Source organism: Lepidochelys kempii, chromosome 7 (assembly GCF_965140285.1).
Source record: "Lepidochelys kempii isolate rLepKem1 chromosome 7, rLepKem1.hap1, whole genome shotgun sequence".
Lineage (NCBI taxonomy): Eukaryota > Metazoa > Chordata > Testudines > Cheloniidae > Lepidochelys > Lepidochelys kempii.
In genome coordinates, this window is record NC_136386.1 from 51172786 (window position 1) to 51198671 (window position 25886).

Below are 25886 nucleotides of genomic sequence, written 5' to 3' on the forward strand. Positions count from 1 at the left end.
AGCTGAGCTGAGCTGCATCCAGTCTCGGCACTGCCCCTTGGGGAGTCATGGGGCCACGTGGGCACCAGTCCTTCCTGCTGCTCCTGGCCCTCTGTGCCACAGGTAGGCAGCTCGGTACCCAGTGATGGGCCACCCACCCAGTAACAGGGAGAATCCACCTGCCAGCCTCCCTTACCAGGGTGCTGAGGGAAGGCAGAGAGCATGGCTCTGCCCCAGGGAGCCAGCGCAGCCAAAACCCTGTGTCACTGGCAGCCCTCCTGCCCCAAGGAGCCAGCACCGCCTGAGCCCCATGGCAGCAGCAGTCCCCCACCCCAGGGAGCCAGCGCAGCCAATGTCCCATTGCATCGACAGGGTCTCCCCAGGGTGCAATCAGTGTTGAGGAGGTGCCCACCCAGGGAGGTGTGCCAGGGCCTGGGAGCAGCCGCAAGTCTTGGCTGGCCAGTGATGGGCACGACCCATCCCAGATAACAGTGTCTCCTTCTGCTTCCAGGGGCCTTCGTCAGTGCCACAGGTAAGAACTGAGTGGCCAGGAACTGCCACCAGCAGCCCTAGTGCCCGGCTTGCCCAGGTGTGTGCGCGGGGGGGGGGGGGGTGCGTGCGCCCACCCAGGTGTGTGTGTGTGTCCGCGGGGGTGCCCATGTGCATGTATGCCAGGTTTACGCTCCCCCTCCCTTCTCCACCCACTCGGACAGTGCTCCCGCTCCATACCCTTGGACAGCGCTCCCACTCTCCCTCAGACTGCACTCCCCCTCCCCCACCCACCCCTGGACAGTGTTCCCCCTCTACCTCCGCCCCCTCGGACAGCACTCCCCTTCCATCTCCACCCCCAGAACAGTGCTCCCCCTCCACCCCATCGGACAGTGCGCCCCCTCTCCCTCCAGATACATAGCAGAGATTGTGAGTTTATAGTTGCCAAATGTTCCTTTAGAAATAGTCCATAGGTTATAGTCCAATGTCCATATTCAGGATGACTCCAGTTAGTGACTGGGGATCCCAATTCTTATGGCTTAGGGTTTCCCCTTCTTGAAACCCAAAGCAGATCTGAGATGAAGATGGATCATGTCCCAGGGTTTTTATACATTTCCAGCAGCCTTTTGGCCTGAGAAAACAATAGGCTTAACTTTCCTTCTCCCAAACATCATGGCGATTAGCATAGGGTAATTTATCCATTAAACAGTTCAGATACAGGTTACCACAACCTTCAAAGAGACATATAGACAATAATACTATTTCACTCAAGTGTCTTCCTAAATACTAATACTCCTTTTTTTTTTTAATCTTTGAATCAAAGCCATAGTAATAGACAAGACTTGTTTGCTAACACCACAAGACCTGAGCAAACAGTTACCCTTCTATCTCTAACAATGCAGGCTTGCATTTCAAAGCTCTATTCATTTACATATCTTCATAGAATCATAGAATATCTGGGTTTGAAGGGACCTCAGGAGGTCATCTAGTCCAACCCCCTGCTCAAAGCAGGACCAATCCCCAACTAAATCATCCCAGCCAGGGCTTTGTCAAGCCTGACCTTAAAAACCTCTAAGGAAGGAGATTCCACCACCACCTTAGGTAACGCATTCCATTGCTTCACCACCCTCCTAGTGAAAAAGGTTTTCCTAATATTCAACCTAAACCTCCCCCACTGCAACTTGAGACCATTACTCCTTGTTCTGTCATCTGCTACCACTGAGAACAGTCTAGATCCATCCTCTTTGGAACCCCCTTTCAGATAGTTGAAAGCAGCTATCAAATCCCCCCTCATTCTTCTCTTCTGCAGACTAAACAATCCCAGTTCCCTCAGCCTCTCCTCATAAGTCATATGTTCCAGACCCCTAATCATTTTTGTTGCCCTTCGCTGGACTCTTTCCAATTTATCCACATCCTTCTTGTAGTGTGGGGCCCAAAACTGGACACAGTACTCCAGATGAGGCCTCACCAATGTCGAATAGAGGGGGACGATCACGTCCCTCGATCTGCTCGCTATGCCCCTACTTATACATCCCAAAATGCCATTGGCCTTCTTGGCAACAAGGGCACACTGCTGACTCATATCCAGCTTCTCGTCCACTGTAACTCCTTGGTTCTTTTCTGCAGAACTGCTGCCAAGCCATTCGGGCCCTAGTCTGTAGCAGTGCATGGGATTCTTCCGTCCTAAGTGCAGGACTCTGCACTTGTCCTTGTTGAACCTCATCAGATTTCTTTTGGCCCAATCCTCTAATTTGTCTAGGTCCCTCTGTATCCTATCCCTACCCTCCAGCTTATCTACCTCTCCTCCCAGTTTAGTGTCATCTGCAAACTTGCTGACTGAGCAATCCATGCCATCCTCCAGATCATTAATGAAGATATTGAACAAAACCGGCCCCAGGACTGACCCTTGGGGCACTCTGCTTGATACTGGCTGCCAACTAGACATGGAGCCATTGATCACTACCCATGATCCTAACAACTCTTTAAAGTTTGGCCATGGGTCATGTCAGTCTGTGAGTTAATTAACTCTTTCTGACTCTGTGTCACCTTTCAGTGAGATGTATTACACTCATAATGTCACACCCTCCAACTGCACTCCCCCACCCCCTCCAGCCCTGTGGACAGTGTTCCCCCTCCCCTTCTGTCCCCCTCAAACTGTACTCCCCCTCTCCCTCCCTCCCCCTGACAGTGTTCCCCCCTCCCTCCGTCTTCCTGGACAGCAATCCCCCTTCCTCCCCCTGGACAGCGCTCCCTCTCTCCCTCCCTCCACCTGGACAGTGCTCCCCCTCTCCCTCCGCACCCCTGGACAGCACTCCCCATCTCCCTCCGCACCCCTGGACAGTGCTTCCTCTCTTCCACCACCGCCCTGGACAGTGGTCCCCATCTCACTCCGTCCCCCTGGCCCTCCCACATCCCCATACAGTGCTATCCCCTCTTCTCACTTGTCATTAACTGTACAGCCCACACAGGTGTGGGGTGGCCTGACCCAGGCCTTGTGCGCGCAGGCACCCCTGGGCACAGGTGCAGCCACACACACCCAGCTGTCCCTGATGATCTGGGGGTTTTGTGGATCCCCGCTGTGGCGGGGGCTGGGCGGGCTTATTCCGTGCCTCTCTGTGCCAGTGCTGTCCGGCCTGCCCACCACAGTGAGCGTGATGGAGAGTGCGGGACCAGGCACGATCATCGTGGAGTTCAACCTGACCTGCCAGAACGAGACCAGCATCCCCACCCCTGTCTTCACCCTGCAGAGCACCCCCCCAACCTACTTCTTTAACCAATCCATCGTTGCCCACCGTGCCAGCCCAACTCCCCACTACAGCGTGCAGGTACGTGCTGCAGCCCACACCCCCAGGAGGACAGACCTAGGCCCCAGCCGGCGGGGCATCCCAGCCTGGCAGTGCCCTGTGGGGCCGTGCTGGCAGGCGCAGACCCCAGACACCGTCAGCACTAAGCCAGGGCAAGGCTGGCCTGGAGGCCTGTGCTCAGTGGGGGCAGCGTCTGCAATGGGAACAAAGGGCCGATGCACCGTCACCCTGCCCCCAGGGGTGTGGGAGGGGTATTTGCGCCCCCTGAGGGCGGCACATGATGCTGGGCAGTGAAGACTCAGGCACCAGGGTCCCAGGACAGCAGGCTAGCAGCAGAGCCGCAGGAAGCAGAGCCTGCACAGCGTCCACCATAGGCTCCCCATGGTGCCAAGGGGGCCCAGGGCTCTGCTCTTGGTGAGGAGCAGGCCCATTCCCTGCATGGCACCCAGGGGTGAGAGGAGGGCAAAGAGGGAGACACAGGAGGACTAGGAGGGGGCTGCGGGCTGGGTGTGAGGCTGGAGAGTCCAGAACAGGAGCCCTCGCTGCATGCGGGGTCAGGGCCGGGGAGGCAGGGCCTCATTACATGCAGGGTCTAGGGCAGGGGCCCCTGTTACATGTGGGGGTGAGGGTCAGGGCCCCAATACATGTGGGGTCAGGGCCCCATTACAAGCGGGATCAGGGGTGGGGTCCCATTACATGCAGGATTGGGCAGGTGGGGCCCTGTTACATGCGGGGGCAGGGCCCTGTTACATGTGGGGATGGGACCCCGTTACATGAGAGATTGGGGGGGCAGGGCCCCATTACAATGAGAGTCAGGGAGCAGGGGCCCCGTGACATGCGGGGTCAGGGGCAGGGGTCTGTTACATGCAGGATTCTGGGCAGGGCCCCGTTGCATGCCGGATTGGGGGGCAGGGCCCCGTTACATGCGGGGGCAGGGCCCAGTTATATGAGGGATTGGGGGGGCAGGGCCCCGTAGAGTCAGGGGCAGAGCCCTGTTACATGCAGGGTTGGGGGCAGGGCCTCGTTCCATGTGGGATTGGGAGGAGGCGGAGCCCCATTCTATGCAGGGTAGGGAGCAGGGCCTGCTGCATGGGGAAGGCTGGCGTAGCTTGTGCTCAGTGTCAGAGCCTGCTGAGTGCTGGGGTTTCTGTTAGATCACGCTGAGCCCCAGTGCGGCGCTGGACGCTCGGCAAGTCAATCAGTACACGCTGACCCTGGAGGCTACCTGCCCAGGGGAGACGCCTGCCAAAGGCCAGCTCTTCGTCCAGGTCCACACAGTGGATGGGCCCCCCCAGTGCATGGCCAGGTTTGCTAGCCAAGGTAAGGCCCACCCTGCGCTCTGCCATGCCCAGCCCCTGCGCTCTCCCATGCCCAGGCCCTGCATTCTGCCCCGCCCAGCCCCAGTGCTCTGCCCCACCCAGGCCCTGTGCTCTGCCCCACCCAGGCCCTGCGCTCTTGCCTGCCCAGCGCTCTGTACCCAGCGCTGCCAGGGGAGTTGGGGATCCAGGCTGGGATGGGGAGCCCTTCCAGGGCAGAGCGGGCACCTCTGGTGCTAACAGGACTCGCCTCCTGGCTCTTTCTGCTCTTGGCCAGTGGGACCCAGTGCAGAGCCAGGGGAGGTGGGTCCAGGGCTGGGGAGAGCAGCCTCTGAGCCCACTCCGCCTGACTCTGTGCTTTGCTGCAGTGGGGGAGCTGGTGCAAGTCTCAGAGGACGTGGCACCCCTGATGCCCATCTACACTGTGGTCTTGCAGCGGCCAGCTAGCGGACTGAGGGTGAGCATGGAGCAGGGCCTGGCCTCCCATCCCCGGGCGAGTGCTATGGGATGACCCTGCACAGTCTAAGCCTAGGGGGCAGGGGTCTGACAGGGCCCAGTGGCGGGAGAGGGGCTGTGGTGGCGGGGGGCTCCGATGCGGTCCAGTGGCGCGGGAGGGGCTTTGGGGGCAGGGAAATCCACCGAGGCCCAGTGGCGGGAGAGGAGCTGTAGGGCAGGGGGATCCAACAGGGCCCAGTGGTGGGCGAGGGACTGTGGGGGCTGGGGGATCCACCAGGGCCCAGTGGCGGGGGAGAAGCTGTGGAGGCAGGGGGGATATGATAGGGCCCAGTGGCAGCGGAGGGCTGTGAGGATGGGGAGGATCCAAGGGGCCCAGTGGTGGGGGAGGTGCTGTTCTGGACTGGGGGTCTCGGTAAGGGGGATCTGGTTCTCTGGCTCAGCCCCTCTCTCCATGGCAGTTCACCATCAAAGACAATGACACACCCCTCACCATCGACCGCGCCGGGCAGGTGCTGGCACCAGGATCAGGCTTCATCCCAGCCCATGCCGGCCAGGTGAGTGCTGGGGTCTGGCCCCGCTTGGGCATCCTCCAGCCCTGCCTTCCCAGGGTAAGCCCGTCACCCCCAGGCCTGCTTCTGGGGCATGCCCTCCCCGAGAGCCCCCCATCCTCGGGTACTCCATCTACCCCCAGGCCCCTCCCAAAGCACCCCAACTCCTCTCCCTGGGCCATGGCTCCCTCCCCGCACCCCCATGGCTCTGGGGCTCCCCCTTCTCTCCAACCATCTGGGGAGAGCTGATCAGTGCCCATGGGGCTTCAGCGCCCCCAGCCCACAAACTCCCTCTCTGCCTTTACCCATGCGCCCACAACGCAGCACCAGAGCTGGCAGCATGGCCCAGGCCAGGGTCCTCCCAGCCTCACCCAGCACCTGTGTCTCCAGGCGTTCAGGCTGCAGATCCTGGTTACTGACAGGAGCGGGAGAAACTGCAGTGGGGCCGTGACAGTGACGGTGCTGCCTGTCCACCGCCCCCACATCAACTTCATGTAAGGGCACAGGGTGTGGGGCATGGAGGGGTGGGGCACAGGGGTGCTGGAGGCAGGGGTGTGGGGTAATGTTCCCAGGGTGTAGGGCATAGGGGGCAGAGGTATGGGGTGATGGGGGCAGGGGTGTGAGGTGCAGGTATTTGGGGCACAGGGGGCAGAGTTGTGGGGCTTGGGGACTTGGGGCACAGGGGTGCTGGGGGGCAGGGGTGTGGAGCGCAGGGGTGTGGGATACAGGGTGATGTTTCCAGGGCATAGGGCACAGGGGGCAGAGTTGTGGATTGTAGGGATTTGGGGTGTGGTGGTGTCATGGAGTCACCGGGACGATGCTCTGGAACTACTCCATATGAAGCTCTGGGGGAGCCTCCTCTCTCTGAGCATACTGTTTCCAGGGCAAGAAGCTTACACAGCTTCCACCTTCCTGGATCTGACCTCGGAGCATTCAGCATCCCCTTCCACACTGTGCGCTTCCCGCAGTGAGTCCGCCTGGATGGAGTTCCTGGGGAAGTCAGAGGGCCCTGCACCCCAACTCTGCAGTCAGATGTGACTCTCAGCCAGCTGGTAAAACATAAGGTTTATTAGTCAACAGGAACACAGCATAAGACAGAATTCAGTGACTTTCAGCCAAGTCTATGTTGGGCGGGAGGGGAGCCCAGAGCCAGGGGTCTGGTCCTCCCACTGCGCCCCAAGCCAGCCAAGTCTGACTTTCTTACAGCTGCCTGACCCCTGCCCTGCCCATTGCTCCTCCTCTGGCCTTTGTCTCGCTTCCCGGGCCAAGAGTCACCTGGTTGCATCCCCCTACTAGGTCTCAGGTTACAAAGGGGCAGCCATAGCATCTGTGCAGGCAGCTGGAGCATCCCCTGCAAAAGTCACACATGCTTATTCCCACCACCTAGATATTAGTGCAATACACAGGGAAACTGAGGCACACACAGCATTCATGCAAAACAATAAGACTCACATAGGCTCACATACAACATAACAAGGGAAAATCCCCACTGTGTCAAATCTCTCTCCTCTTCGAGACCAAACTGAGCGGGGTCACTTTAGCCAGCAACCTGGAGAAGTTCAGGCCTCCCTCTCCGGGACAAAGCATCAGCTATAACATTTGTACTCCCCTTAAGATGGACCACCTCCTTCTCATAATCCTGGGAGGACAGTCTCCACCTCAGGAGCTTGGCATTGGACCCTCTCATCTGATGCAGCCACGGCAGGGGTAGTGGTCTGTGTACACAGTGAAGTGCCACCTAAATAGATTCGGCTGCAGCCTTTTAAGAGCCCACTTCATGGCCAGGCATTCCTTCTCTATGGCTGCATAGCCCTGCTCCCGGGGCAGCAGCTTCCTGCTCAGGTATAGATGTGGTGTTTCTCCCCATTTGCATTGGCCTGCCTCAGCACTGCGCCCAGCCCTGTGTCTGGGGCATCTGTGAACACCATTAAGAGCTTGTCAAAGTCTGGGTTTCCCAGCACTGGGCCCTTGACTAGACCCTACTTCAGCATGCAGAGAGCCCTCTAGCACTGCCCAGACCAGACCAGCTTGTCTGGCTTACCCTTCTTGCATAGCTCAGGGATGGGAGCTGACACAGAGCTAAAGTGGAGCACAAGCCTCTGGTAGTGCTCTGCCATCCCAATAAAGGCCTGGGTCTGTTTCTTAGTCTGGGGAGCAGGCCAGTCTTTGATAGCCCCCACATTGGCTGGCTCTGGCTTTAGGCAGCTGCTCTGTACCTTGTGGCCCAGGTACAACACCTCTGCCATCCCCACCTTGCACGTCCCAGCTTTTACAGTCAGCCTTGCATCCTGGAGGTGACTCAGCCCCATCTTCACCTGGGACACCTGGTCCTCTCAGGTCTGGCTAACGACATAAATATCATCAATGTACGCTAGGGTAAAATTCTCCATCCCCGTCAGTAATTGATCCATCTGGCACTGGTAGGTGACTAGCGCCTCCTTGAGGCCAAAAGGTAGATCCAGGGACTTGTACAGTCCCAGAGGGGGTGGTAAAAGCAGGTTGCAACTTGGCATCTGGATCCAAAGGCACCTGCCAGTAATAGCCTTTGGTGAGATCCCTGGTGATGGGGTACCGAGTCCCGCTCCAACTTGTCTAGGATCTCATCAGTCCTAGTAATGGGCAGGCACCAGACATGGTGATGTCATTGAGCTTCTGATAGGCCACACAGAATCGGATCGACCCATCTTTCCTAGGGACCAGCACCACGGGAGAGGCCCCTGTGGCTGGTGGATGGCTGGATCACCCCTAAAGCCAGCATGTCTCTGACCTTTCTCCCTCCAGGGCCTGTGCTGTGTTCCCCATTTCTCTGAATGGGAAACACCTGATGGGAGGGCTGGGTCCCATCTCCACTCAATGGACAGCTTGGTTAGTGAGCCCAGGCCTCTTGGAACACAGCTGTTGGTTGGAAAACAGCTGTTGGTACAAATGCACTGTCTCTTGCATCTCTGCCTGCTGGGCAGGGGTTAGCTGGTCAGAGAGGGGAATTGATTCCAGCAAGGGGCCAGCTCCTGTCTCAGGGAATAGACCCACTAGGGGATCTTCCCCCTTCTCCCACTGGCCACATATGGCCAGTAGAAGCTCTTCCTGTCACAGTACAGCTCCATTATACTGACCTGGTCCCCTCAGTGGCTGTGAGTCCAGTTGGGCAGTTCCACCACATCGTTCTCCTCATTCATCTGCTTGATGACCTTGAAGGGCCCATCCCAGGCACCTTGCAGCTTATTCTCCTCTATGACAGGCAGATGTCTCAAGACTGCTGTACCCTTGTCCCAGGCCATTTGCACCTCTGAACAAGGCAGCCCTGATTGGCAGCTGTTCCGCCCTGGCTGTGGTTCCCCACACTCAAATGGGGTCAGAGCCAGTGTGAGCCACCTCCCCCCTGTGCAGTGGGGTGGGGACCATCTCTCTGTCCCACTCAACTCCAGGGCTCTGGTTACAGACAGGCAGGTAACCTGAGCTTAGCAGCTCCTTAGAGCTTTGCATTTTCACTGACTGCTTCAGTCTCAGCCGATTGTTTCCCTGGATTCAAATTCAAATCCTCGGCCGCAGGGCCTGGATCCTGTCCCAAATAGACACAGTCATTCTCCAAGAGGAGGTCACAGCTGATATCTTGGAGAACCCCTACTACCAGCCAGCCCGACCCCTCCTGTCTGTACAGGGATCTGGGCCACAGGCATGGTGAGGGGCTTCATTCCTTGGACCTTCACCCAGGTCACACAGCCCCTCAGCATCTGGTGAGGCAGCACCACCTGGGGCCTGACAACAGTTCTCTCTGTCCCAGGATCTTGCCACTCCAGGAATGTCTCCCCATTGACCACCACCTTCCACTCCCACTGGGGGTCCTAGGGGCCTGAGCCCAGGAGAGGACACGCAGACATATGCTGCGGCCAGGGGTGAGAGCTAGTCTGCCACCCTGCCCATCAGACTAAACAGCTCTATGGCCTTGGGACCCAGGAAGGGGGCTAGACACCAGAGCTTTTCCGCAGGGCCAGCCTGGTTCCAATTGCCAGCCTTCCCAAAGGCAGCGAGACAGGCATCTACTTCTCCCCGCTCCTTAACCTGGGGCAGCAATTTAGTGTCGAGGTTCCCTGCAGAATTGGCACCCCGGGGTCTATCCCCACTCACCCCGGACTGGTTCCTCTGCCTCTCAGCTCAACCATCGCCACTTCATGCTGCCTCTGTCTCTCCTGCTGTTCTGCTTCATGCCTTCCCTGTCTCTAATGGTCCTCTGACTCCTTCAATCTCAACTCCAATTCCATCTGTCTCAGATCCACCAACAGGGAGCTGGTGGAGACCCCCTGCTGGTTGGGGACGATGGCAGAGGTCTCAGCCTGCCTGCTCCCAGCCTCTCTCGCGGCCCCAGCTGGGTCAGGAGCCAATGTGGACCCTGGGGCTGCCTGGCTGCTTCCAGCCACTCTCACACCCCCAGCTGGGTCAGGAACCAGTGCGGGCCCTGGGGCTGCCTGGCTGCTCCCAGCCTCTCTCATGGCCTCAGCTGGGTCAGGAACCGGCTCCTTAGAGCAATCCTCCTCTTCCAAGTGAGTAATCAGCTGTGTCTTAGTGATCTTTCCAATATGCAGCCGTTTCTCTCTGCACAGCTCTACAATGTTCTTCATAAGGAGATGATTATAGGCCATCTCCACAGTGTTCCCAAATGGTCATGGATTCACAGGCCTATGCTCTTTCAGCTCCCCACAGTCCCTGGGAACAGCCCTTCTCGGGGGTCCACTCTCTGTCAGGATTAAGCCGTAGGCTCCTCCACCTCCTGGAACTGCACCTCTCGGAGCCTTCAGCATGCCCCCTTTGTTTTACTGCTCCCCAGTCACGTACTGCAGGATGCTCTGTCCACGAGGTGCAGTTTATCCCACCTCTGACACCAGTCATCACGGAATCACCAGGGAGATGCTCTGGAACTATTCCATACAAAGCCAGCCAGGACTCTGGGGGAGCATGCCTCCTCTCTCTGAGCATACTGCCTCCAGCCAGCCAGACTGATTCGCTTCCAACTGCCTGACCCCTGCACTGCCCATTGCTCCTCCTCCAGCCTTTGTCTCGCTTCCTGGGCCAAGAGTCACCTGGTTGCATCCCCCTCCTGGGTCTCAGGTTACAAAGGGGCAGCCATAGCATCCATGGAGACAGCTGGAGCAGCCCCTGCAAAAGTCACACACCCATATTCCCACAACCTAGACATTGGTGCAATACACAGGGAAACTGAGGCACACACAATATTCATGCAAAATAGTAACTCACATAGGCTCATATACAAAACAACAAAAGAAAATCCCCACTATGTCACAGGGGGTGTGGGTTACAGGGTGATGTGCACAGGGGCAGTGCTGTGGGGTGCAGGTATTTGGGGGACACGGTGATGTTCCCAAGGCATAGGGGGCAGAGTTGTAGGGCCTGGGGATTTGGGGCGCGGGAGTGTGGAGCACAGGGTGATGTGTGCAGGTGTTATGCTTATAAGAAGCACACAAGCTCTTTTTCAGGGGAAAAGGCAATACACCGCATTTATTGAAGATACAACAATTAGCATATGCATTCAATCACACACACACACATTCTGTCCCGCAAGTCGACGTTATAGTTACCAGTCCACAGTCCGGATCAATCTAATGGCCCTAGGTTGATTATGGGTAGGGAGGAGCCGGGTTCTGCTGGTTGCGACATGATGCTCTGGGGAAGTCTTGGCAGGATGAACCCAAAGTTTCATGGCAAGGCACCCTGTATATATAGTGATTTTCCTTCATTGGGACCAATGAGTTTTGCACCGTCATGCTATAATCAATTGTTGTTTGACAAGTGCTTGTTTTCTTAAATTGTTTTTCTCATCCTTTATCTTGTTCTTTCATCAAGTCTCTCAGGGAGTTATCCCATGCTGGTTTTGATCACAGCTATCCTGTCCCCATTGATAGGTGCTTGTCTCATCTTTAGAGTCATCAATCTGCCCTCCTCTGACATTTCAGTAGGGGTGTGTTGCATCCTTCTAGCACCCTTGCATCTGTTTTAGGATCCTCCCTAGAACGTCTGGTTCGGTGAGGGCCTTCACACTTATCTCTTAACACACACATTCCTCATTCACACACAAAACAGAATTGATTTACACAGAACATTTTGAACAGGAACATCAAATTGCAATGCAGAAGAAAAACAATCATGGCTACACTATTATCTTATTATTCTTTATCCTTCATTCTAAATTATACAAAATACAAACAATAAATCCTACTACTACACAGGGGACAGGGGTGAGGGGCACAGGAGCAGGAATTTGGGGCACAGGGGTGAGGGCACAGGATGATGTTCCCAGGGCTTAGGGTGCAGGGGGCAGAGTTGTAGGGCATGGGGATTTGGGGTGTGGGGTGTGTGCAGTGCAGGGTGATGTGCTCAGGGGCAGGGGTGTGGGGCAAAGGTATTTGGGGCACAGAGAGCAGGGATGTGTGGCACAGAGCTGCCACAGGCACAGGGAGATAGATGTTCCCAGGGCATAGGGGGAAGATTTGGGGGACCAGAGGGCAGGGGTGTGGGCTAATGTTCCCAGGATTAGGGCAGAGGGGGCAGCTTTGGGGCACAAGGGTGCAGGGGGCAGGGATGTGGGGTGCAGGGTAAAGTTCCCAGGCGTAGGGCGCAGGGCTAGGCCTGGAGGGGCAGGCAGCAGAGGGCTGACGCAGGCAGTGCAGTGCAGCTGGGCAGCAGATCTGTCAGCCATGCCGGCGGGGCATCTCTTGGACAGCGCGTGGCAGCCCCGTCCTGCTGGGGGCCGTGAGGGGGACAAGGGTGCCTGGGGCAGGGGCTGAGTGGGTGCCTGATGGTGGCAAGGCCGGCGGTAGCTGGGCTGACCTCTGCCATGTGGTGGGCAGGGCAGCGTGGCGCAGTGTGGCCGTGCTGGAGAAGAGAGGCGCCATGCAGCTTGTCACGCAGGTCCAGGCCCAGGGGAACAATGTGCGCTACGAGATCATCGCCCCGGCTGCTCATGGGCTCTACACCATTGATACAGGTGAGCCACGCTGCTGCCCCAGGCCGGGCATATGGCCCTGGGGTTCCCTCATAGCATGGCAGGGCGGTGACGCATCTCTGAGATCCCCCAATATTGTGGCAGGGCCGTGGCTGGGGGGCATCTCTGGGATCCCCCAATACCACTGTGGCAAGGCCATGGCCAGGGACATGTCTCTGCCCTACCACATAACGTGCCAGGAGCATGACCACAGACATGTCTCTGCCCCCCCACCCCCTAACATGGTGGGGCCGTGACGCTGGCAAGTTTCCCTGAGAGCAGCCCTTCCCTTCAGTCCCTGTCCCTGCCTGGGGGTGCCGAGGGCTGCAGAGGCCCCAGCCTGGTGCTGGGCACATGGTGACACCCTCCTGTCCTCGGCAGTGACTGGCGAGCTCCGCAACACCTACGAACTGGACCTGCAGCGCTCCCCAGAAGTGGCGCACACCCAGCTTCTGGTGCGGGCCTATGACATGCTGCACCCCAGCGACAGCGACATCATGGGCCTCAACATCACCGTGCTCCCCACCAACACATTGGCACCCCACTGCTCCCCCGCTGTCTTGCTGTAAGGCTCTCTGCCCCCACCCCCCAGCACGGCTGGGAGCCAGATTTTGCCCCGGGCTCTGCCCCGGCTCTGGGAGGGCAGTGAGGCCTAGTGGGTGGGGGTTGCAGGGGCATGGAGCCAGGAATTCTGGGTTCTATCCCCAGCTGTGACACACTCTACTTTGCAACGTTGGCCAGGTCCCTGTAGCTCCCCTTGTGGAAGGGGCTGCTGCCCCTGGGGCAAGGTGAGATCCTAGCTGCAGGTGGCCCTGGTTGAAGTGTCATGCAGACGGACCCTGAGTGCTGGCCATAGTGTGGCAAGGCTGCAGAGGGCACGCTTGGCACAAGGGCAGGAGAGAGTCCCCCTCCCTTTGCCCAAGTCCTGTTGGCCCCTTCCCCCACTGGTTACCCCTGCCCTCCTTCTGCCAGGGCTCAAGTACCTGAGGACACCCCCATCGGCTGGACTCTCGTGATGCTGACATGCACGGACCCAGATGCCAGCAACAGCTCCCTGCGCTACCAGGTGGAGGGTGACCAGCACTCGCGCTACAGCTTCCGCATGCAGGGCCCACAGCTGCAGGTGAGCCCAGCGGGCAAGGGCAGGGCACACCCGACCAGTGCCAGCGCCTTCTGCAGCCAGCAGGGCACCATGGGGCACTGCTGGGGCCTGGTCTGTGGGATCCGGACTGCCCCACCTGGCAACCCGCAGGGAGCTCAGCTGTGAACTGCCTGGGCTCTATCCCCAGCTCTGGGAGGGGGATGGGGGCTAGTGGTTAGAACTGGGGGAGCGGGGCTGGGAGCCAGGCCTCCTGGACTCTATCCCCAGCTCTGGAAGGGGAGTGCGGGCTAGTGGTTAGAGTGGGGAGGGAAGGGGCCTGGGAGCCAGGACTCGGGGTTCTCTCCCCAGCAGGGCTCATGTGCGGTTCAGGGGGAGGCATGGGGTGGCAAGGCTCAGTGGGCAGCCCTGGCTGTGGAGTTTCAGTGTCCAACCCCTGCAAATCCGAGCTGCCTGGGTTTGAATCCCGCAGGTCAACGAGACCCTGGATTACGACTCAGCTGCCAGTGCCCGCTTCCAGTACGTGGCCACCATCCTGGTGACGGACAACGGGCAGCCCCCCCTGAGCAGTGAGTGCCCCCGCTCTGCTGACCCCCGGCCTGGCCCAGGCCCCTCAGTCCAGTCGTACAGGCAGGGCAGGGGCAGTGGGTGCTGGGCAGCTCCAGGTATCTGAGGGCAGCACCAATCCCAGTGTAACCCTTAGCCAGAAAGTGCAGCCATAGGGGACACAACTTCCAGAATACAGTGGGGTCGCAAGGCCCCTCTTTACTGCCCACGGAGCTGTCAGCAAAAAACACCCTTTCCAGCCCCCAAGAGCCCAGCCCGGGTGTGTGGGTGTGTGTGTGGGGGGGTTGTTCCCCTCCATTCCCAGACAGCCCCCCATCCCTCCCCTATCCCCAGACAGCCCGGCCCCAGGGGATGGTCCCCACACACCCCCAGACAGTCTGGCCTGGGGGGGACTGATCTACCCACCGACCCCAGACAGGCCAGCCCCTGGGGGCTGGTCCCCTCACATAGCCCGGCCCCCGGGAGCTGTTTCCTCCCCATCCCCAGATAGCCTGGCCCTGGAGGCTGGTCCTCTCTGTCACGGAGTCACTGGGCAATGCTCTGGAACTACTCCCTGTGAAACCAGTCAGGACTCTGGGGGACCCTCTTCTCTCTGACCATACTGTCTCCGGGGCAAGAAGTTTACCCAGCTTTGACCTTCCTGGATCTGACCTTGGAGCATTCAGAATCCTCTTCCACACCGTGCTTTTCCCACAGCGAGTCTGCCCATGCAGAGCTCCTGGGGAAGCCAGAGGGCCCTGCACCCCAACTCCGCAGTCAGACGTAACTCTCAGCCAGCATGCAGAACAGAAGGTTTATTAGTCGACAGGAACACAGTGTAGAACAGAACTTGTTAGCACAGAAATCAGTGACTTTCAGCCAAGTCCATCTTGGGGAGTCCTGGGCCTTCTCCTCCCCTTTGTCCTGCTTCCTGGGCAAAAGGTGTCACCTGGCGGCGCCCCCTTCCTGGGTCCCAGGTTACGAAGGGCACTGGTCATAGCATATATGCAGACAGCTGGAGCAGCCTTACCTGCCCCACAGGTCTCTGCCAAAGTCACAGACCCCTATTCCCACCACCGAGGTATTGGTGCAGCACACAGGGAAACTGAGGCACACACAGTATTCATGCAAAACAGTAAAACTCACATAGGCTCAACAGTAAGACTCACACACAACAGAACAAGGGAAAATCCCCACTTCGTCACACCCTCCATCCCCAGACAACCCGGCCCCACATAGTTGATCCCCCCGGCCTCTGTGATGCAGCCCATGTGCCTGTGCTGGTGACGGTGACTCCGAAGAACGAGCACTCACCTGCGTGCCCAGCCAGTGCCATGTTCAGTGTGCCAGAGGATGCTGCCTTCGGCGACACAGTGGGCCGGGTGAATGGCACGGACCTTGACTACCCCTTCGACAACATTGAGTATAGCATTGCTGGGGGCACCGGTGCCAGCCCGCCTGCCTTCTACATTGGCCCCCGGACCGGTAAGCCACCATGCCAGTCTGCATGGGCCTGTGCTAGCCTCTCCCACCTGTTCCTGAGCCTGTTCCCCTGCACCCGCCCCCATTACCCCTCCCCCACCCTGCCCCTTACTCCTCCAACCGCCCCCATTACCCCTCCCCCACCCTGCCCTGCCCCTGTTACTCCTCCACCCGCCCCATTACTCCATCCCTGTCCTGACCCCATTACCCCCCTCACCTTGTCCTGCCCCTGTTACCCCTCCACCCGCCCCGTTGCTCCATCCCCGCCCTGACCCCATTACCCGACCCTGCCCTGACCCCATTGCCCCGCCCTGCCCTGCCCCCGTTGCCCCACCCCACCCTGACTCCATTACCCCACCCCCACCATGCCCTGCTTCCACCCCCATTACCCCACCCACCCGTTTTCCCTCCACCCGCCCCCGTTACTCCATCCCCACCCTGACCCCTTACCCCACAACCACACTTACCCCTCCACTGCTCCCCCACCCTGCCCTCCAGGCAGCCCCCTCCCCACCTGACCCTAGCCTGGACCCTGAGTCCCTCTCTTGAGGAGCCCACGCTGTGGGTGTCTCCACAGGATGTTTCTGCATTGCTGCTCCTATGTCATGCAGGTGAAATTCATGTGCTCAGTCCCCTGGACTACGAGAGCAAGCAGGTCTATATCCTGACCGTGCAGCTGCGGGACATGGCCAATGATGCAGACCCACATCACCAGCGCAGTGCACTGTGTGACATCACCATCCAAGTGCAGGTGATGCTCCGCTGCGCGCTTCCTGGCCAGCCCCGGGGCCGGTCCCACAATGCATGTGCACCAGGGGTCTGGTTAAGGTTACTCAGGCCACCTTAACTCTGGCGTTCCCTAATTCTGGAGCGCTTGCTCTGCCAGCTAAGCCTGTCCTCGGCCTGGCGGTTCGGTCTGTGCCATTCCAAGGATTCCAAGGAGAAAACAGATCAAATCCCGTGCAGGTATCTGCTAGGAGCCCTGGATGCCTGGGTTCAGCCCCTGGCCACAGGAGGGCAGCGTGCTCTTTATTAGCACAGGGGTGCTTTGCCTTTCCACAGTGCTCAGGTAGGGGGTGTGGGGGTAGTTCTGCGGAAGCCTCCCTGGTTATCTCTCGAATCAGCCCACTCTTCCCATGAGCCATGACAGCAGCCAGGCACCTAGAGCCCTGGCGTCCCCGGCCAACCCTGCCAAAGGCCCAGCCGGGAGCCCTCTGTAAACCTATGCCCGGTGCGCGGGGGGGCTCACGGACTTGCCTGCCTCCTGAAGTGGAGGGATGAGGCTCTGCCATGTGGCTGTGATGGGAACCCCGGTGGGTGGAGAGGCCAGACCAGGCTGGTGATGAGGCTGCAGGAGGCTGTGGTGGTGCTGTGCAGGGATGGGCTCTTCACAGCTTCGGGGCCCAGCCCACCCAGTCTATTGGCAGCCAGCTCCCCAGCTCTGACCAGAGACAGAGAGCAGCATGGGGCCCCTCTGCCCCCCACGGTGGGCTTGATAGAAGCTGGGGGGCAGGGAAGAAGCAGCCCATGGGCACTGTGCCATCCACAGCTCTTCGGTGGAACCAATAGAAACATGGGTTACAGGCTGCTACCGGCGTGGCCCTGCCCACACCCACTGGCAATGGGGCTGCCCCTGGGGTGCCACAGGGTGCTGCCCAGTGTGGCCCTGCCCGTGCCCACCTGCAATGGGGCTGCCCCTGGGGTGCCGCAGGGTACTGCCCAGTGCGGCCCTGCCTGTGCCCACCAGCAATGGGGCTCCCACCCCACCTCCCTCCTCTAGCACAGATCTGCCTGGCAGGAGTGAGAGGTGAATCCAAGCTGGTTGCGAGCACATTATAGGGTTGTGACACACATGGTACTGCTCTGGCCCTGCCAACAGAGGGCAGTGCCCTGGCTTAGCGTGCTATCACTGTGTTTCTGGGATGTCATGCTGCCCTGGTGCCTAGGTCCTGTCCTGCGGCCTAGTTCGCAGGAAGGAGAGCTGGGAATGTGCCTGGCTCAGGGATGGCCCATTGCCCTGGCCCGGGGCTGACCTGCCTAGCCTGGGGAACTCTGATCCCGCCCTGGGCCCCGAGTGCCACTGCAATGCCACCCACGCCACAGCCCTGGGGTGGCTGTTCCCAGCACAGGCCTCTGTGTGCCCCCAGGACACCAACGACCAGCCCCCGCGCTGCATGCCCCCCTTCCAGGAGTTCTTCATCTACTCCACCCGGGACCCCAGCCTGCCCCTCGCGCAGTTGCAGTGCTCCGACAAGGATGAGAGCACCATGCTGCCCCTGACCTACACCCTTGTGGGAGGTGAGTGGGTCACGTTTCCATGCCCCTGGCCTAGCACAGGGCAGGGGGGCATTTCTGTGCCCCTGGCCTAACCCTGGAGAGGGAGCGGGGCATCTCCATGCCCATGGCGTAGCCCTGAGAGGGGGAGCTGGGCATCTCTGTGCCCTTGCCCTACCTGTTGGGGGAGGGCGTCTCTATGCCTCTGGCCTAGCCCGGGGGGGGGCGGGGAGGCTGGGGCATAACTGGGTGTTTCTGTGCCCCTACCTTACCTGTCAGGGGGGGAGGGAGGAGGCTGGGTTTGGGGCTCGTAGGGGCTCATGGCTCACTCGCACTCTGTGGGGACCTGGCAGGGCCTCGGAGGTAGTGTCTGCAGTGGAAATAAGGGGGCTCTGTGGTGGGGGCTCTCCGCACTCAGGGTGTGGGGCAGCATCCCCTCCCCACTGCTACCCCAATGGGCGGTGGAGCCCAGGCTCATCAAGGCCTTTCCTTGCCAGGCAACACCAATGGGCACTTCCGTCTGGCGGGCAGCACCCTGCTGCACTCTGCCTTCTCCGACCCACCCGACAGCATCAATGAGCCCCGTACCTTCGAGCTGCTGGTGGAGGTGACAGACAGCTTCAGTGCGCCACGCCACAGCACCACAGCCACGCTGGTTGTGCATGTGACACCCTGGGCCACTGCCACGCCCAGCACCACCACCATGCACACGGTGAGCCAGGGAGCTCTGGGGTGCCCCCAACTCATCCCCCCCATCAGCCTGCTCTGTTCTCCTGAGGGAGCCCTATGGCCCAGGGTAACTCCCCCACCCCCAGCCTGTTCCAGCCCCCCAACCTGGCTGCCCCATGGTTTCTGCTTCCCGCCCCGTCCATGTCCCCTCTGGAGGGCTGCTCCTATCCCCATTTGTTGTGGGCACGGCCCCCGGCGTTGGCAAGGGGACAGGGATGAGCCTGTGGTTGAGGTACCCGCTGGCAGACTGGGCTGACCTGAGCTTGTGCTGGGGTGGGTGAGGGTGGGGGTGGGGGTAGTCTCCTTTCCTAGGGCTCCAGTCTGTGTCCTGGAGTCACCCTAGAGCCTACACTGTGCCAGACTTTCCTGGCCCCCCCTTTTCTGGCAGGGTGTTGGGCACAGGGAGGTTATGCAGCCCTCCTGTGACATGGTGCCCCAAGCTGCGCTGGGGCCCAGTGCCCCGTGTTGCAAGTGCATTGAGCTGCTTTGTCCCATGAAACTGCTGCCCACAGCCCGCAGAGCTCCCTGCCCACCATGCCCACACCCCATCTTGCCAGGCCTCCCATCACTTTGCTCTCTGCTGGCAGACCCTGCGGAAGGGGCCGCTAGTCGTCACCCACACCGAGTGGTTCTGGGCACCCTCGCCTTGGTTTGTGGTGGTGCTGACTGTCTCTGTGGCGCTGCTGCTGGTGGTGCTGGCGTGGCTGGCCTGGAAACTCCTGTGCAGGTGAGTGCTGACATGCAGGGTGGCGTGGGCAGGGCTGCCAGGCAGGACACACCCTGCCATGGCCAGGGTCCACCTGGTTAGGAGGGGCTTTCAGGGCTCTGCCAGGGGCAGCAGCCCACCTGCTCCTGACCCGTAGGGCAACAGGGGCGCAGACCCCTGCCCTTCCCCACTCCCCTGTGCTCCTCATTGCAGGTCTGCTCCGGGCAAGTCAGCGCAGCCACTCCTACAGGACAGGTGAGAGCCTCTCCACGCACCCCTGGGCACCATTGGGGCATTGGCCCAGCCTGAGGAAGCGTAGGGGACCCAGCCCTAAAGCTGGGTGTTGGGGACCCCATTGGAGCCAGTCCTGGGCCAGGGCCCTTCCTGTTACCAGATTTGCCCGTTACTATGGGGTATGTTCATTTATTAGGGTTACTCTTTGGGGATGGGAGGTGTCTATAATTCTATCAATGTACTGCTTATGTCACTTGTGTTTTCAAAAGGAGCTCTACTTCTCCCTTCTGCAAGTCCCCTCTCAAGGGAACTATCCTTCAGGACCTAGGTTCCCCAGGACTGGGCTCCTCCAGCCCCAGAATCAGATGAACACACACACATACACATTAACAGAGCAAGTCTGAATGGACCAAGTCAATCAGCACCCTCAAGCTGACCCCTTTTATGGTCCTGGACTCAGTGGGCTGGGTCAAGCAGGATTTCCAAGCTGCCACCCTTTTATGCCCCTGGACTCAATAGACTGGGCCAAGCAGCACTTCCAAGCCACAAGTACCGCACTGGAATAGAGTACACCTGAGCAGGCTGGGTCAAACAGCACTTCCAGGCTGCCACCCTCATATGTCACAGGTTCAGCATGTCCTTATCCCCACTTTCACGTTACAATTGAAAAGTAGTAACCCACTTGATGAGCAAACCCCACAGTATTTTTGGGCGCTACAGGGATCTTTAGCTTAGGTAAGAGGAGCGTTGCTGCAGAGTAAATGGGGGAGCCAAAAAAACAAAAGAATAAAGTTCAGAGAGAGACAGAGGGAAGCAACCAGCTTAACCATAAAAGTTATATATTGAATAATAGTGATAACTACACAAGGAGAGCCTAAACAAACACAACAGTTACATTATTAAAGATTACAAAAGTCAGGTATAGAAAACTATGCCTAATCAAACAAGTCAGGGTTAAAAAGTTATACCTGAGGTAGAAAAGAAAACAGAGAGAGAGCGAGCTGGGGTCTTACCACTCCATGAAGCTTGAACTGGTCGGGGTTCCCAGGTGATGGTGGTAGCTCAGGGTCCTGAGTGCTGGAGAGAGGCAGAGCCCCCAGCACAATCAGGCAGGAGAAGTAGTCCCAGTGGAACTCATACAGAGTTTGGATCCAGGCATCAGAACACGTACTTGAGTGTGAGTAGGGGTTTTTGTAGGGAACTGTGGTTCAAGGGAGAACACTAGATTTGTTTATGGGTATACTAATGCCTCAAGGGTTTTCTTTAGGCTAGACAATAGGAACTGATCATTCCTGGCTATGGGTGGTGTTCATTCAAGGGAGTTTACAATGCAATTTGGCAGCTTCAGTATTTTGGATGTCAATCAAGGATTCATTACTAGAATTGGTCTGATAACTGCTGAGCTGGGTGTGTGCAGGCGTGGGTTCATTAACATCTGAAGCAGGGATCCCCCGTGATGCAGTGCTCCCCTGCTTTTCTGGTCCCAGAGTTCAATGTGGTAATCTGTTCTTCATTCTGTATGCTAATGAAGATGTCTCCCTGTCCCATCTTTGATGCAGCTGAGGCTAGGGGAGTTGCCTTAATACTGTCACCCTTGTCAGGAGGGGTTTAGGTGTGTCTCCCACTGCCTTTTCATTACTCTCTGTTGGGCATGGCTACCCTGGAAACTGTCAAAATGCTGGTAATCCACCTCCATGAGCGGATTAGCTCTGAGCACTGGGAGCACGGCTCCCAGTGCTTTGAGCCTGTTTACACTAGCACTTTAAAGCGCTCTGACTTGCTGCGCTCAGGGGGGTGATTTTTCACACACACATGCTCCCCCCCGAGCCAGCAAGTTAGAGTGCTATAAAATGTAAGTGTAGCCAAGCCCTAAATCTTTCCTCCGATCGGTTTTGGTTCAAACAGAGGCTGGGGCGAGGGGGTGTCCTTCATGAGTCAGACAGGCTGGATACTGCGCCCTGGTTCCCCAAGAACACAGAGCTGATTGGTATCCTTCTGGGGGGGGAGGTCCGCTCCGTCTCCGGGGCTGGGCCACATTGGGGCTAGACATGCTAAGCTGGGACTGCTGGTAGACAGCAGATCAATCTGGGAGGGGCTGCGCCTTTGCCATGGGTTGGCACTGACCCTGGACCCTTTGCCATGGTAGGGGTGCTGTGCTGCTGGAGACCTGAGAGCTAGCTCTGGCCACATGTGGGCACTGAGTGCTAGGCTGCCCTGCTAGAGCAGAGGCTGGGACAGCCCCACAATGAATGGCACCTGCCTCCCATAGGGCCCTGCAGCTCCTGGGGGGCTTGGCACCCTACCGCACCATGCTGTTTCCCTATGCCCCTCTCAGAATGACCAGCCGTGTGCACCACAGCCTGCCATGGTGCCTGTTGCCTGGCATGGGACCCAAGCCTCACCCGAGGAAGCTCCTTGTGCTCCGTATCCTGAAGGCACTGATGGCAGGGGCTGCCCCGCTGCCAGGCTGGGAGCTCCAGTGCCTAGCTACAGTGCCTTGGCATCCAGCAGAGGGTGCTCAGGCTGTGGGAGGGGCACATGCCAGCACAGGTGGTAGGTGCCTGGCTCTTTGGGGTCCATGCCCTGACTATCCTCTCACTCCCCTCAGGGCCTTGTCAGACCCACATGTGGCAAAGAACAACACAGCCCCGGGAGAGCTGGACAAGGAGACAGGCCGCGCCAGCATCCTCAGCTTGGTACAGACTCCTCATCCGAGCATGTGCCAGGCAGGAGCCCTGCCAAGGCTGTCCCCAGAGCACTGCACCCAGCCTGTGCACCTGCCAGGCCCCTACTGCCACCTCGCCCCCCGAGCCTGGCACAGCCTGCAGTTGGCATGGCCCATGACAGCTCCCCCAAGAAGTTGGGCACCTTCCCCTGCTTGCCTGCCCTGCCCCCAGCGCCCGCTGCCGGCTCTGTCCCCGCAGTGTGCCTGCCCCGCCCCCCAGCATCCCCTGCTGGCTGTCCCCCCGAGTGTGCCTGACCCGCACCCCAGCAGCCCCTGCTGGTTCTGCTTTCCAGTACACCTGCCCTGCTCCCCCAGCACCCCCTGCTGGCTGTGCCCCCCAGTGTGCCTGACCCGCACCCCAGCAGCCCCTGCTGGTTCTGCTTTCCAGTGCACCTGCCCTGCTCCCCCAGGACCCCCTGCTGGCTGTCCCCCCGAGTGTGCCTGACCCGCACCCCAGCAGCCCCTGCTGGTTCTGCTTTCCAGTGCACCTGCCCTGCTCCCCCAGCACCCCCTGCTGGCTGTGCCCCCCAGTGTGCCTGCCCCACTTTCACAGCACCCCCTGCTGGGGGAAGTCGGTGTTGCCTTATCCGTACAGCTCTGGCTCTCAGGTGGAGTTTGGGGCTCTGCACTGAACAGCCGCTCTCTGCTCTTCTCTCCACAGCAGGAGCAGTTTGATGGCCGTGCCCAGGACCCCAGTGAGTGCCAGGCCGGGGCCCTTCCCCCACCTCCTCCAAGCCAGTTCCGGCCCCCTACATTCTACCCTCTTCTTCCAGCCAATGCAGGCCCTCTGCCCTCCCCAACCTCCTCCAAGACCGTGCCAGGCTCCTGCCCTCCCCCCACCTCCTGCCAGTCAGTGCCAGCCCCCTTCCCTCCTCTCCCCACACCTCCTCCCAGCCAGTGCTGTGCCCCTCCACTCCCCTCCCACCCCTCCCAGCCAGTGCAGGCCCCCTACCCTCCCGCCACCTCCTCCCAGCCAGTGCCAGCCCCCTGACCTCCCCTCGTCCTCCCAGCCAGTGCCAGGCCCCAGCCCTCCCCCACTGCCTACCAGCCAGTGCTGGCCCCCTGCATCTCCCCTTCTCCCAGACAGTGCAGTGCAAGCCCTCTGTCCTCCCCCACCTCCTGCCAGCCAGTGCCAGCCCCAGCCCTCCCCTACCTCCTGCCAGCCAGTCCTCCCCACACCACCTCCCAGCTAGTTCCAGCCCCCTGCATTCCACCCCCTCCTCCCAGCCAGTGCTGGCCCTCTCCCAGGCAGAGCAGGCCCCCTGCCCTCCCCCACCTCCTCCCAGCCAGTGCCATCCCCTGCCCTCCCCCACTTCCTGCCAGTCAGTGCCAGCCCCCTTCCCTCCCAGCCAGTGCAGGCTCCCGGCCCTCCCCCACCTCCTCTCAGCCAGTGCCAGGCCCCCTGGCTTCCCCCCACCTCCTCCCAGCCAGTGCTGGCCCCCTGCCCTCCAACACCTCCTTCCTTGGAGTGCCAGCTCCCTGCCCTCCCCCACTAAGCAAGAGGGCATGGCTGGAACCAGGGCTTTGCAGGCGAGGCGCCACCCCATACCAGAGTCTTGCCCCCTCTTGGGCTGTCAGGGAACAGCTGTGCATGTGGGTAGGGGTGGGCAAAGGGCCCGTCACCCCCCTACTTTGGAGAACTTGAGCACATCTGGGGCACTAAGATAGTTGAGCCCTTGCCTGCCCCATGGCACCACAGGGGCGGCCATGCCACATCTGAGCGCGGGCCCTTGGGGCAGGGACAAAGTGCCACTCCCACTTGGCCCCTTTTGGTCGCTCATGTCCCCACCCACGTTACAGCCCTTCCAGCCCCACAGCCTGTGTGCAGAGCCTGGTGGCTGACCCTGGCGAGAGCCCAAGAGGGAGGTGGGCCCTGCCCAGGATGACGTGCACCGTGCTTTCTATCTCAAGTTACAGGTCAGGATTACCTCTTCAACAGCAGCACCGGAGCGCGCCGCTGGGTCTGAGCAGGCACCGCCCCCCCTTGGTCTGAGTGGACACAGCTTCCCCTGCCCACACACACACTTTCCCCCTGCACTGGGTCTGAACGGGCACTGCCCGCCCCCTCGAGTCCGCCCAGCACAGCCTCTGCGGACAGGCCATCTAGAATGGGCCAGGCTGTAACTTTCTACTCTGTGCACTAACCAAGGACCATCTGCATAGGGTCCCAGACACCCAATAAACCCTCCTGCTTCTACCGCGCTGTCTAAGTCACCACAGTGCCGGGGGTGCAGTGCTTCCTCTGGGAGTGCAGGTCTCCCTCAGTGCCCATCACAGAACTACTTGCTGCAGGGAGCTCACAGAAACGGGGGTTAGAGGCTCCAAGGGTCGGACCCAGGTGGTGGTGAAGCTGCGTGTCTTACCCTAGGCAGCAAGAGCCTAAAGGGGCTGGCACACTGAGGGGTCCTGCCAGGACAACTCCAGAGCCAGGAGGCTTGGTCCCACCCAACAGAAGTGAAGTCATCCTGGGTAAAAGGGGCACCAAGTTAAGTGCAGGATTCGCTGCCATTCAGGCCCGGCTAGAGGAGAGCAGAGGGTATAAGGGGCCAGCCGTGACCTGTGTCGTTCACTACACCGAGCAGTGACTGGAAAACGGGAAGAGCCATGTGGGCACTGCCAACACAAAGGGCTGTGGCTCAGGCCAGAGGTGCGGAGAATGGCATGCAGGGGAGGAATCTGCTGAGGTGCCAGTTGGATTTTAGCTTTAAAATCTAACAAACAGGCTTCGCCAACTGGCTCACAATGCACGGGACAGCAGCGCCTGGCACAAACCAGCCCCTCTGCATCCCTGAGCAAACCAACAGCTACCAGCCACCCCAACTATCCTGAGCAAAGTACTGACCCCGCCCAAACCTCCCTCTTGACTATCCAGTGCCAAATACTGTCCACCAGTCCCCCCGCATTGTCGTGAACCAAACACCAGCTGCTAACCCCCCCTCCTGACTGTCCTGAAAAAAACACCACCAGCCAATGTCACCTGACTGTTCTGAGCCAAACACTGACCACCGCCCCTCCCCCAACTTTTCACCTAAGATGCCTGCTGGAACTAAGAAGGACAATACTGGGGAAAGGATTGGGCCAAGACAAGGAAGGAGTTTAGTCTGTGAAAGAAACTTTCTGGAACATCTCTGAGGGTGAGATTTACCTGTAAACAGTTTCGTAATGCATTAGGCTTAGACTTGCATGTTTTGTTTTATTTTGCTTGGTAACTTACTTTGTTCTGTCTGTTATTACTTGAAACCACTTAAATCCTACTTTTTGTACTTAATAAAATCACTTATCTTTATTAATTAACCCAGAGTAAGTGATTAATCCCTGCGGGAGCAAACAGCTGTGCATCTCTCTCTATCAGTGTTATAGAGGGCGGACAATTTATGAATTTACCCTGTGTAAGCTATATACAGAGTAAGACTGATTAATTTGGGGTTTGGATCCCATTGGGAACTGGGTGTCTAGGTGCTGGAGATAGGTGACCTGCTGAGCAGTTTTTGGTTAAAGTCTGCAG

At 59.1% G+C, this 25886-nt stretch overlaps 1 protein-coding gene across 3 annotated transcripts; it reads left to right on the forward strand.

Moving 5' to 3' along the window:
* Window positions 1–25625, forward strand: CDHR4 (cadherin related family member 4). 3 transcript variants are annotated; one of them, XM_073352667.2, is made up of 20 exons: window positions 1–102; window positions 491–511; window positions 3091–3293; window positions 4427–4592; window positions 4957–5045; window positions 5503–5598; window positions 5983–6086; window positions 12453–12589; window positions 12968–13151; window positions 13559–13709; window positions 14158–14254; window positions 15498–15716; window positions 16325–16464; window positions 17861–18011; window positions 18485–18699; window positions 19304–19443; window positions 19636–19677; window positions 22265–22352; window positions 23043–23076; window positions 24293–25625. In XM_073352667.2, exons 1-20 carry the CDS (start codon window positions 48–50, stop codon window positions 24346–24348), a joined length of 2388 nt encoding a protein of 795 aa, XP_073208768.1. In that variant the 5' UTR covers window positions 1–47; the 3' UTR covers window positions 24349–25625. The 3 variants fall into 3 exon arrangements, with proteins under 3 accessions (XP_073208768.1, XP_073208770.1, XP_078709876.1); XM_078853750.1 differs by having other exon boundaries at window positions 39–102; window positions 491–568; XM_073352669.2 differs by lacking the exon at window positions 19636–19677.
* Window positions 25626–25886: the final 261 nt, after the last annotated feature.

What these genes read in the sequence shown, in the direction of transcription:
- CDHR4 (XM_073352667.2), top strand. Translation starts at nt 48, where the DNA reads ATGGGGCCACGTGGGCACCAGTCCTTCCTGCTGCTCCTGGCCCTCTGT. An exon ending in CCTGGCCCTCTGTGCCACAG is followed by an intron (nt 103 to 490) that starts GTAGGCAGCTCG and finishes TTCTGCTTCCAG; the next exon opens with GGGCCTTCGTCAGTGCCACA. An exon ending in TGCAGGGCCCACAGCTGCAG is followed by an intron (nt 13,710 to 14,157) that starts GTGAGCCCAGCG and finishes TGAATCCCGCAG; the next exon opens with GTCAACGAGACCCTGGATTA.